Consider the following 12,751-nt stretch of genomic DNA (forward strand, 5'->3'; position numbering starts at 1 on the left):
TACTCAGTACAAAAATCAGCAATTAGAATTGATTAATGACCCATCATTTACTAATGCACTCCACTCTCTTTCACAGAAACATTCAGTTTCTGCAGAAGGAATTTTTCTATAAATATTTCTGTAGTCAGTGGTCATGAGAATTAGGATCAGCAATTCCCTCACTCTTCTTTACATCTGGTAAAACTCAAGTCACAACTATTCACACTTTTCCAATTCTGTAAACTCACATAATACTTTTCTTCCTCTTCATTCATTCCTTCATTCTACTGTCTTTTGGACAGTCTTACCTACCTCAACTTTCTGCCTATAAATATGATATTGTTCCTTGACTGCTAGTGCAGTCAAAGAGCAATAAATAGGTTGTATATAGATAAATGAATCTCAAGAAGACTTACATATTTTGCAAAACTGAGACCATAGAACTTTTTTTTTTATATTGCTCTCACCCACAAAAGGTTATTTGCAAACCTATAGGACATTTTGTACCAAGGTGGGCTAAGGATTTTTATTTTCTATTTTTATAAATTTAATATATTTTTTGTAATTTTACTTATGTTATTTTTTTACATAGTCCAAAAACCCTGTTTTTGGACTATATATATCTCCTTCTCTTTCAAGCCACTTCAGACCTCTAATAAGCAAGATAGCGGTCTCACACTGGGTGATGAAATTCATCTCCTGCATAAGGACAATCAGAACTATTATTAACAATAAGCAGATTAATGTAATCATGAAACACAATATGTGATTCCTGTCTTTAAACAGTTGTAATTTCTGTCTTCAGACTTCTTTTGTATGTGCATATTATCTGTAAGGAAATCCCTCACCCACCCTTTAAGAAATATCATATGGATTTACAAATGCTGAGGAGCTAGATTCATGCACTGTTCTTTGTCTATGGCAGGGGATGGCAAAGTGGTCAATACTGACCCCCTCAGGGTCAATGTGGTTATCCAAGGGGTTGATAAATGTCTAGGGATCAAAAGGGGGTAATTAAACACCTAAAACGATTTGAGTAACACCTAGTAAACTTGCAATGCCAACTGGCTGATCGCTGAGCCAACGAGGGAGAAGTGCACACTCTCCCCCAATGAAGACATCTAGAACAGAAACAATCAGGGCTAGTGTGCATTTATCACCCACATAAATTCAAAGTTATCGGTCCACACTGATAACTTTGAATTTACTGTGTAATTTTTTTAAATTTATAGTTCCCATAATGGCGGCTCCCCCTGATAATAAAAAGTGCTGATAGTATTTGCAAGAGTATTTAAATTTTGAATTTATACCATCATTTACCAATGAAACAATGAAAAGGGTGAAGGAATTATTATTTTTAAATTGAGAAATTTATTATTGATAACATTTATTCATTTATTTAACATGATAGGGGTCAATGAGGGATCAAGGATTGCATGAAGGGGTAAATGGTCTAAAAAGTTTGCCGAACCCTAGTCTATGGTCATGCCACTGACAACTGTATTAAATGAAATGATTAATTATTATTATAGGGGTATCTCCATGGAATCAAAAGACTCATTGCTGGAGTACCTCCTCAGGGCATTCACAACTATCGACATTTGTTAATCAGTTGGATGGCATTGAATTACAATGTGGCTACTTCTAGAAAGACAGGGGGCAACCTGTCACACATCCAAAAGGTCTATGTCAGTTGTAACAAGCTTCTTCAAACATTGCACACTCTCCAAAGGAATATGGCTACCAAGATCTCAGATCTCAGTTCCCCAGACTTCTTCTTGTGGAGCATATTAAAGGGAAAGGTCTATGCCAATAAACCACGCACACTCCAGCAACTGAAAGCGAACATCATTGCTGCAATTGACAACAGCAGCTTTGCTCAGCTAATTGAAACATATGTAAACATGGTGCCAAGTTGCCAAGTGCCTGCAGGAAGAAGGCAGATCCAGTATTTGTTAAGATGCAATACATTGAACTACCACAATTACATGCCTATCTTGTATATGTCTATAATAAATGATAACTCATGGCCGCTATGAGTGAAACATCTTGTACTTCTGGCAATCAATTATTCCTCATTCGCCACTTCCAAGCAAAAATTCTAGTACACACACACACACACACACACACACACACACACACACACACACCCTTACTAACCACATGCTTACACAACTTCCAGGGATGTACACTTATTCTATCCCTACTTATCATGCATTGAAGGATTTCTTTTGTGTCAATCTTATAAAATGTCTTTAGTAACTTATAAGCTTCTGTCATGTCCCCTCTTCTCTGCTTGTCAACTAAGCTCTGCAACCTGCAACCTTCAATCTATCCGCATAGGGAACATTCCACAGACCTGTCACCAACTTAGTCACTCATCTCTGAATCCTCTCCACCACCTCCTGATTCCCAAGAAACCCAGGTGAGTGACCAAATATGTGCAACAGTAGTCAAAATGTTGCCAAAGGTCAATGTGTTCCTTAACATGCCTCTGAACTGTGTCCACCATCACCCCCAAAATCCCTAGCCTTGTCAATTTTTTGTAACCCCGTACCATCAATATAACACAAAGTATGTATTATTTTCATCCCAAAGTGGATACCTTACAATTTTGCAATATTAAATGTATTTCTTCATTAAAGTTCTTTAACTTTGCAAGAGTATTCAAAAATTCTCATGAAGACTTTTTACTACACTCATATCTGAACAAGAATGATTCCATATCAGTTGCTTGAATTTAGGAGATATCTGAAAGTGACATTTAAATGATAACATTTTATTGACATTTATAATAGGTCAAATCATTTATAATTCCCTCCCCCACACACACATTAAGAGAGAGAAACACTGCTTTGGAGTTCCAGCATAATTGTTTATTTTATTTAAAACAGTTTTTAGAGAATAGTCTAGTTACTAATGAACTTTAGTGATGACAAAATTTCTATAAAGTGAGGATTATAACTGATTATGAACTAACAGATGATGCGCTCCAGATATTTACGTGGTTTGCAACAATTATTTATTACTAGGTATGCTGCTAATTAACATTAACTGGTAAACTTCAACAAATTACCCAAAAAAATTTATCTAATAATTCTAACTTATCACACCCCACCGGGTGCTGATACAAAGGATTTATCAATTGATAGCAAAACTTCTGCTTAAAAAATGTGAGTTACTCACCAGACTTCACCAACATCTCCATGATCATTGAAATTCTGTAGTTCTTTCTGATAGGCATCTCTCCAACTATGAAGTTACAAAATAAATCAATTTAAACAAGTTTTGCAGTATGAATCAATAAAAAAAATATTATATAGATATTAAAATCAATGAAAAACTTTCAAGGCATATATATTGAATCACTTATATTTTTATATTAATATTGTTTTAGTTTCATCAAGACAGTATGCTGCATTCTATCTCCTAGTTAAAGTGCACAATCACATGCTTGTTGACAATAAACTAATATATATCCATAATAATTTGCCGAAAGTACAATCCAATCTTGGAGATGTAAATTTTTTGAAGAGAAATCATATTAGAATTCTCTACCGTCCTCTCTAATCACATGCTTGATAACAATTAACTATTATCTTCACTACTCTGCTAATAGTATAACCCAATTTGAAGACATAAATCTGAAGGCACATCATATCAGAATTCTGCATGAATTCTTTCTGCAATTCAAATTTTGCATCATTCATCCCAAACAGCTGCATGTCTCGCTTCAAATCTTGGATTGTCAAATGTCTTCTGTTATATACCCATAACAAATTTATAAGATATTAAGAAGGTAATACTACTACATGATTAAGTTTATAATATTGCTAACTTTCTATCAACAATTTTCCTCAAGAGTACTCATTTGTTATTTGAGTAGTCATTTGCTAGGACTCCATGATTGTCAGACCATATATTTTGGTCTTCTAATGCACTTCTAAATGCATCAATCCACCTGGATTTTGGTTTTCCTAGTCTTTCCCCTTCAATTCTGTTTAAGAGACCGTACCATCTTTGAATAGCTCTGCAAGCATTCTTCATTGCTAACAATGTTACGTTCCTTACTAATATCCTTATTTTTAATATGATTCTGCAGCTGATGTGCCATCTGCCCAAACAATCACCACCCCCACCCTAATTTTTCTCAAAATTCTCATATATGCATGTGGTCTGTGGTCTTTGATCAAATGTTTTCAACTATTTAGATTTACATGCTGGTTTGAACTCATTATGAGATTTAATGGAATAAATACAACACAAATAAATAATTAAACAACAAATTTAATCACTTCTATGTTTCATCTCAGTCACTGAGACATCATCAGAGAAATAATATTAAAACTGTAAAAACACACACACACACATTTGCACAAACTAAGTGGAAAAGATTAGACTGAAAGCCTGAAGTCCTACGAGAGATTGGTTGGCCTTAACTATGTTGGGTGAGAGGCATAAGAATTAGGTTCCTAAATTTTGGGAAATTTAATACAACCATATTTATTAATATTAGGTCCTTTTTTTAAAAAAATTCTGTTGCTGATTCTAAAAAAGTCTTTCAAATATGTATTTTTTTTTTTGTGTGTGCATGGTGAAGCATAGTCAGCAAGCCCTAACTGACTATACTTATGGCAACAGATGTCTTCTAGGTGAATGTTAGCAGATCATTATGACCATAATAAGATAAGTTGCAGGAACAAGTAACTTTGTAAACACTGGGAACTGATAGAGGATCCTTGGGGGCTTTAGATAAGGTTTGAATGCAATGCAGCGATTGTACTTTTTTAGAGTTTTGGCTATTTTTTCTGAGGTACCCTGGATATAAAGAACGATTTGTTGACCTTTTTGGCATTGTAGTTAGTGGGCAGGAAAGTTTGGTGAATAAAAGAGAGTTCAGTAATAAGATTAGCCTCAGCAGAACAGAGATTGGAGGTTCTATTAACAAGAGTCTTAATAACACCATATTGTTGGGGGGGGGGATATGTATCTGCCTGTGTGGATGGGTTTTCTGTAAACCTGAGAAAGGGTGCTGCTGGGAAGACATGTAATTAGATTATCTAGAAAAGGCAGGCTATTATTATTTTCTTTTTCTATAGTGAACTCGATTCTGTGAACTGGATTCTGAGCTGCTGTCTGTTGAAATGGAGGTAGAAGAAGTCTAATGTGTCTCAGCCATGTGGCCAATATGGTGCTATCAAAACCCTTGTTAACAGAGCCTCCAATCTCTGTTCTACTGAGGCTAATCTTACTGCTGAACTCTCCTTCATTCGCCAGACTTTCCTGTTCACTGACTACAATGCCAAAATGGTCAACAAATTAATTATTCCCTCCATCTACTCACATCCCTCTCGACATGCTGATTATACTAATGTTATCATTGTTCCTTATATCCAGATCATCTCAGAAAAAATAGCCAGAACTCTAAACTGCTACCATCATCCACTCGAAAGGATTCCAATTCCAAGTGTTTACAAAGTTCTTTGTTCCTGCAACTTATCATATTATGGTCAGACTAGGAGATCTGCTAACATTTGGCTAGAATAACATAAAAAATACACATATAAGTATGGTCAGTCAGAGCTTGCTGACCATGTCTTAGATACCTTGCACCGAATCAAATGGGGGGAAAAAATACTATGCTTCACCACAAAAAATACACATTTAGAAGACTTTTTTTTTCTGAATTAGCAGAAGAATTAAAAAACTAGCCTAATCTTAATAAATATAGTTGTATTAAACTTAACAAAATTTTTCTATAGTGAACAAGTAACTTTATAAACAATGGGAACGGATAGAGGATCCTCGGGAGCTTTAGATAAGGTTTGAATGCCATGCAGCGATTGTACTTTTTTTTAGAGTTTTTGAGAAACTTTAATTCTTAGGTTTTTCCTGCCCAACACAGCTAAGGTAAGCCAACAGCACCCATAGAGGGAAACCCTCATAGAATTTTAGGCTTCCAGTCTAATTTTTTCCACTTAGTGTTTGTGCAATTTTAATACTGTTTTCCTGATGACATATTAGTGACCGAGATGAAATATAGGAATCATCAAATGTGTTGTTTAATTATTTATATGTGCTGTATTTATTCCATCAAACCTATAATGAGATCAAATGTTTTATTCTAACCCAACTCTCAAATCATAAGTTAAAAAACACTGTCATGTATAGAAATTGTGCCCTTTAAGTAATGAGATTGATTTTTTACAGGACAGCCTTTTGAATAAAAGTAATAAATGTGTTTATAGTTTTGACTGTGTTGTAAATGCAGGTGCAACTTCTGAGTTGGGTGATGCAGCAGTTTTTGCATGGCCAAATGAAAATGTGGTGAAACTAGGAAAATTGTTGTCCATGACAGGTGAATAACCACTAGGCTACTTGCTGTACAGCTTGGTGTCAGTAAGGAAAGAACTGTCCCACAATTGGTTTCTGCTGCATGACAACATGCACACACACATACACACACACACGCATGTACACTACCTATGAAGCAGTTTCTGGCTTCAAGTCAAACTGTGTGATTGAATATTCCTACCTATTCACCAGATTTGGCTCCCACAGACTTTTTCATCTACCCAAAGATAATGTGTGTGCCTTGAAAGTGGACCAACATTGAAAACATCCAATGGAGTGTGACCCAGAGATTAAAAGAGGTACCATTTCAAGACTTCCACCATTTCTTCGAACACCTGTATGATAAATGTAAATGTTATGTGGAGTTAGATGGAGATTATTTTTAATCCGTGTAATTGAAAATTCCAAATATAGTTCTTTGTTTTAATATAATAACTGTTGTCTCCTTACTTAACAGGCACGCTGCATATATGCTGTTTAGGTTAATCTCTCTCTCACTCTCTCTCTTATTCCACATAAACATAAATATTCCACAACTGGCTCCCCCATAAAATCAACTTTGCTTATTCTATTGTCCATTTCTATATTTAATTTGCCATTTTCAATAAAAGTTATGCATAAATAAGTGAAATATTTTACTTTTTCTATAGGTTCTCCATTATTTTCATAGTTTTGGTCTTTCAAGCTGAATTCATTCAAGCTGATCATTCAATTCAATTAAAGAATATTTACACTATCATCATCTGCATAAAGCAAAGAGCAAAACTCAGCTCAAAACTCTAATTCAAATATCAAGCTTATTGCCTACTTTCTTTCATAAAATGATCCACGTAATGACTTTCTTGAGTTGCATTATGAGATGCTGAGGCGATTGATATGAAGCCAACAGCCTCTATATGCACCTCCAAATCAAAAAATTAGAATAATCAAAGAAAATGTGTTGAATGATTTGAAATTCTAATTTATTGCATAGAAAATAATTATTAACAAATATGAATTAGCATCATCTAAATCTACGTACTTTGTATATTATATAACCATGTAAACACATAAAAATGTAATATAAATTATGAGACAACTGTTAATTGAAAACATTCACAGAATGTTTCATTTAATTGAGAATATTCACAGATTTTTCTGATTGGTTTTGAAGAGAGCATAGAAATAGCATATATTTTAGTAGCTGCAGGACTAACTAATGTGAGGAATTGTTTGTGCATGGATTTCAGTTAATCATTTGCTAAGCATGGGTCATATGAGTGATAAAATATACCAGAAGCTAAGAAGTTTTGTATGGTGTCTCTACACAAAGAAAGCTAAACTCAACAGTTTATAGCTAAGGAATTAAAATGTTCTCAAGCAAGTGTGAGTAGAGTATTGAGACAGTATTTTAATAACCTGAGTTTTCAAAATAATTGCTGCAATAGCAGTCAAAAGGTAATTACATCAAAGGTAAACTACATCAAGAGATGAAAGAATATCGTGAATGAAAAACCACTTCCAAGTGTGAGATAGCAACTGGAAGTAAAGAAAATGAGTTTCTTGAATTTTGGATGGACAACTACCTCAGGCAATACAAGGATGGTCTGAAAAGTTCTCGGCCTAACAATGAAAAAACAAATTTATAATTTCAAAATTTTTTTATTTTTTAACATAATCTCCCTTAAGACTAATACATTTATTTCAGCAATGCTCCAGCACCATTATCCTGTCCCTGTCATGATCTCAGTAAGATCTGCAAAATACCCCTTTACACCTGCAATCACCTCTTGATTTGAAGAAAAATGCTGACCAGCGAGGAAGAGTTTTAGTTTTGGGAAGAGATAGAAGTCAGAGGGAGCCAAATCTAGGGAATAGGGTGGATGTTCCAACAATTCATAGTGCAGATCCCTTAATTTTTTCGTTGCCAAAATACCTTTGTGAGCAGGTACATTGTCCTGATGAAAGATGATTTTTTTTCTTCTGCAAACTGGGTCTTTTCTCGTGAATTTTTTCATCTAGTCTGGTTAAAAGATCAGAATAATATTCCCGATTAAAATGAAAGGCCTTTAGCATCCCAAAACACCGATGCCGTGACCTTTCCTGCTGATGGAACCGACTTTGTCTTCTGGCACTGAACAACCGGTTTCTCCACCATTTTCACTGCTGTTTGGATTCTGGTGTGTAATGGTGAATCCAAGTCTCATCCATAGTAATAAATAAATGCACAAAATCAGTTTTATTCTTGTTAAAATGCTCCAAGCACTTTTCAGAGATTTCATGCGAGTGCATTTGGGATCTGCTATGAGCAAGCACAGCACCCATCTTGCGTAAAGCTTTCTCATTTGCAATTCTTCATGCAAAATATATCCTATACGTTCTTTTGAAATGCCTATAGTCTCAGCAATTTCATGCACTTTGACTCGCCGGTCATCCAATACCATATCGTGTGCACTTGATCAATGATTTCTGGTGTTGTTATTACACTTTTTGGATGTCCTTCACATGGATCATCTTCAAGGATGGTACAGCCATGTTTAAACTCGGTAGCCCATTTCTTAATTTTTGAAACTAAAGGAGAAGAGTGCCCATAAACTTTTATGAACTTCGAACGTATTTCTTTTGTCATTAGACCTTCTTTTACAAAGAATTTTATAACTGTGCGATACTCAATTTCAAGGGATACAGACAACACTTTTGCTTCAGGCAGCTGTATAAAACAAACTACTTGATAGAATGACTTGCAATTTCACATGGATGTTTATGAAAGATGCCAACTTAGGAAAAAAAATCTTGCCAATAGTGTTGCCATCTATGGTCGAGGCCGAGAACTTTTCAGACCACTCACATATGTAACAGATGCACACGAGGATTGAGGGTCTTGGATTTAATCATCTCATCAGAGGATGTAATTATAAATGAGATGAGATGTCAAATCACCTTCCATTGGTGAGAGCAACAATGAAGTGATTACCTGGGTGGTTGCCAGCAGTGTGAGGACCTCTGTGAGAAAAAGGAATATGTGGAACTACAAGGCTGGTGATTATGAGCAGTTCAGGAGACAGCTTGCAAGTGTAGCATGGTTTGAAATGGATGAATGAAGAGATTAAACTTGCAATCAGGAGGAAAAAGACATTATGGAGAGAGAAATGGTAATAATCAATTCCATGAGGATTACAAAGAACGGGCTAGTAGGGTGACTTGGTTGGTAAAGGTTCAGTATGAATAGCAGTTAGCTAATGAAGCTATAAAGAATCCTAAGGAGTTCTTTTGATGTGTAGTCAGCAAAAAAAAGAAAGATTATGGAAGGATGACATTGATTGGAGAAAATGGTATAAGAATAACTGCTGCAGAAAATAAGTGGAGATACTTAATGAGCAGTTCATAAAGGTCTTTCATTCTTGTGAATGTGGCATCATGGAGAGTTTGAGAGCAGTTGATGATGATGAGGAGGAGAGACTGACTGTAAGTGAGCAAGAGGTATATGGGGAAATGAACAAACTTATTGTTATAAGGCTATGGGACTTGGTAATATATATCACCACGTATTTTGAAAGAATGTGCCAGGGAGATGGCATCTACTTTGACATATTTGTTTAATGGATCTAGCACTGGGTTGAGTTCCAAAGAAATAGAAGGAAGACAAGATTATGTCGCTTCATAAGGGAGGTGACAGAACTCAAGCATCAAATTATAGGCCTATCTGAGTGTCAGATGTTGAAGTTGAGGTGTTGTGAGAACTAGGATCCAGAATTGGGTTGACAACAATGGTATTATCTTTGATGGACAGCATAGATTTGCTAAAGGGAGATCAAGTTTTAGTAATCTACTTATTTATTACAATAAGGTAATGGCTTCATTTGAACAAGGAGAGGGATACACAATAGTATACTTAGATTTTGCATAGGCTTTTGATAAATTATCACGATAGGTTGATAGTCAAACTAGAGTGGAGATTAGTGCATTGGATATCGGAAACTTGCTATCTGCAAGTTGTATATGGGGGAGCAATATCCCAGGAGAGAAAAGTGACTAGTGGTGTGCCTCAGGGATCTGTTTTAGGGCCATAACATACATTAACCTGTATGTTAATGATACTGACGAAGATTTGGATGGGGATATTCAGTTGTTTGCAGATGATGTGAAGTTGGAATGAACTATGAGTAGTAGAGCAGATGTTGTGGCCTTACAAGAAGACTCAAATAGATTAAGTGAATGGGCACAGGAATTGGAATGAGAGTTCAATGTTACAAAATGTAAGGTTTTAAAATTTGGAAAACAAAGCTGGGATGTAGAATTTACACTTGGTGGGGATATGTTGTTGGAGGTGGAAGAAAGAAGGGATCTTGTGGTGATAGTGGATAAGGATCTGAAATCTAAGTGGGACAAATTGCCAAAATTGTGAGGACAACATAACAAAATCTGGGGATAATGCAGAGGATGACTTGTAGAAGTAAGAAAATTCTAGTTCCATTGTACAAGGCTCTGATTAGGCCACAAGTGGATTACTGTGCACAGATATGGTCCCCTAGTTTTCAAAAGGATGAAGAGATGTCAGAAAGAATCCATAGGCGACTGACTAAGGTAGTTTCTGATTTCTGGAATGTTGAATATGAGGAAAGGTTGAGAAAATGTAATTTACAGAGTCTAGTGGATAGGAGGAAGAAGGATGATATGATAGAGACCTGTAAGTTAGTAAGTTGTTATAGATCAATGTTGAAGAGATTTTACAGAAAATGGAGGGAGATCAGGAGAGAACCAGAAGTCATTCCTGGAAGCTGTATAAGGAGGGTGAGAGCAGGGGAGTGAGAAGCAGGTTTTTTGCATGCAGAGTTGTGAATGATTGGAATGCCTTGCCTGAGAGGGTGCTGTCTGCAGAGAATTTGAGTGTTTGAGGTGTGGTATGATAAGCTGCATGAATGACAAAAGGACCTCCTAGATGCATCTTTGATGAGGTCTTAGGATAATAATAATAACAATAGTAAGGTATTTTCACAGGAGATGGAAAGAACTAGATGTGAATATGTCTAAATCTACGACATTGAGATGACTTCACAAATCAGGTTTTAAATCATACGTGCCTAAGATACAGCCACTTATAACTTGCAAGCAAAAGGCAGCTAGAGTGCGATGGTGTAAGTAAAGACTATTGTGGAGTCAAGAGGATGGAAAAAGGTACTTTAGCAATAAAAGTATGTTTTGTGTGTCCCATTGTCACCAAGGGATATGTGTTTGGTGTCTTAAGCAAGAAGCATTTGATAAAAAATACATGAAACATTCAGTGAAATTTGCAACTTTGTCATGGTATAGGCTTATATAACTGCAGAGGCAGGCTCCGGATAGGCTGTCAACGAAAGAGTCAATTCCAAAGTGTACCAAAGAATTCTTGAGCAGTTTATGTTACCAGCATCGAAAGATTTATGTGATGGTGATTTCCTTTTTCAGCAAAATTCAGCTTTCTGTCACACTATCAAGACCACTACTAAATAGATCAAAGAAAGGCAAATCAATGTAATTCCTTGGCAGGCAAACTCACCAGATTTAAACCTCATTGAGAATTTGTGGGGAATTATGAAGAGACATTTTCAAGAAGTTGCCCCAAGAGACAAAAATGAACTTGCTTGTAGTCTTCAGACCATAAGGGCATGTTTGATAAAAAAGACCGTGAACTGCTCTAAATAATAAGCCCAACTGTTTACAAATGGTCATAAAAGCTAAGAGGGAGAGATGCAAGAAAGTACTAATTATCATGTTGTTTCCCTTTGACTGTAATTTTTGTCATTTATTTTTGCATTATTCTAATATTTTGAACCACATTAAAAATTATTCTAATTTTGTAAATGTTTTCAAATAACAATTTTTTTTATAATTTATATTACATTTTTGTGTGTTTACAGTTATATAATCTACAAAGCCGTACATAGATTTAGATGATACTAATTCATATTTGGTAATAATTATTTTCTATGCAATAAATTTGAGGAAATGGTATAAAGACAGCTGTTGCAGAATGTGTGGTGGAGATATTTAATGAACAGTTCATAAAGATCTTTCAATCTTGTGAATGTAACTTCATGGAGAAATTGAGAGCAGTTGATGATGGGAAGGAGAGACTGACTGTAAGTGAGCAAGAGGTGTTTGGGGAGTTGAGTAAACTAGATGTTAATAAGGCTGTGGGACTTGATAATATATCACCACGTATTCTGAAAGAATGTGCCAGGGAGTTGACAGCTGCCTCGACATATTTTTTTAATATGAGTCTTGCACTCTGTCAAGTTCCTAAGGAGTGGAAGGAGGGCAAGATTGTGCCACTTCATAAAGGAGGTGATCGAACTCAAGCATCAAACTATACACCTAGCTGTGTGTCAGGTGTTGTGGTTAAGTTGTTGGAGAAGCTTGTGAGAACTAGGATCCAGAGTTGGGTTGACAACAATGGTAT

The 12,751-nt window shown here is 35.6% G+C and overlaps 1 protein-coding gene across 1 annotated transcript in view; it reads right to left on the reverse strand.

Moving 5' to 3' along the window:
* The window catches only part of LOC150109942 (EEF1A lysine methyltransferase 2), a 108,512-nt gene that overhangs the window by 71,987 nt on the left and 23,774 nt on the right, over window positions 1-12,751 (reverse strand). The window contains exon 2 of the mRNA XM_090397318.1: window positions 3,166-3,231. Coding sequence (XP_090253444.1) covers window positions 3,166-3,231 — 66 coding nt within the window. The remainder of the gene's footprint in view (window positions 1-3,165; window positions 3,232-12,751) is intronic.

The sequence above is a fragment of the Typopeltis vanoorti genome, chromosome 1, assembly GCF_054136105.1.
Source record: "Typopeltis vanoorti isolate ZY-2024b chromosome 1, IOZ_Tvanoo_1.0, whole genome shotgun sequence".
Lineage (NCBI taxonomy): Eukaryota > Metazoa > Arthropoda > Arachnida > Uropygi > Thelyphonidae > Typopeltis > Typopeltis vanoorti.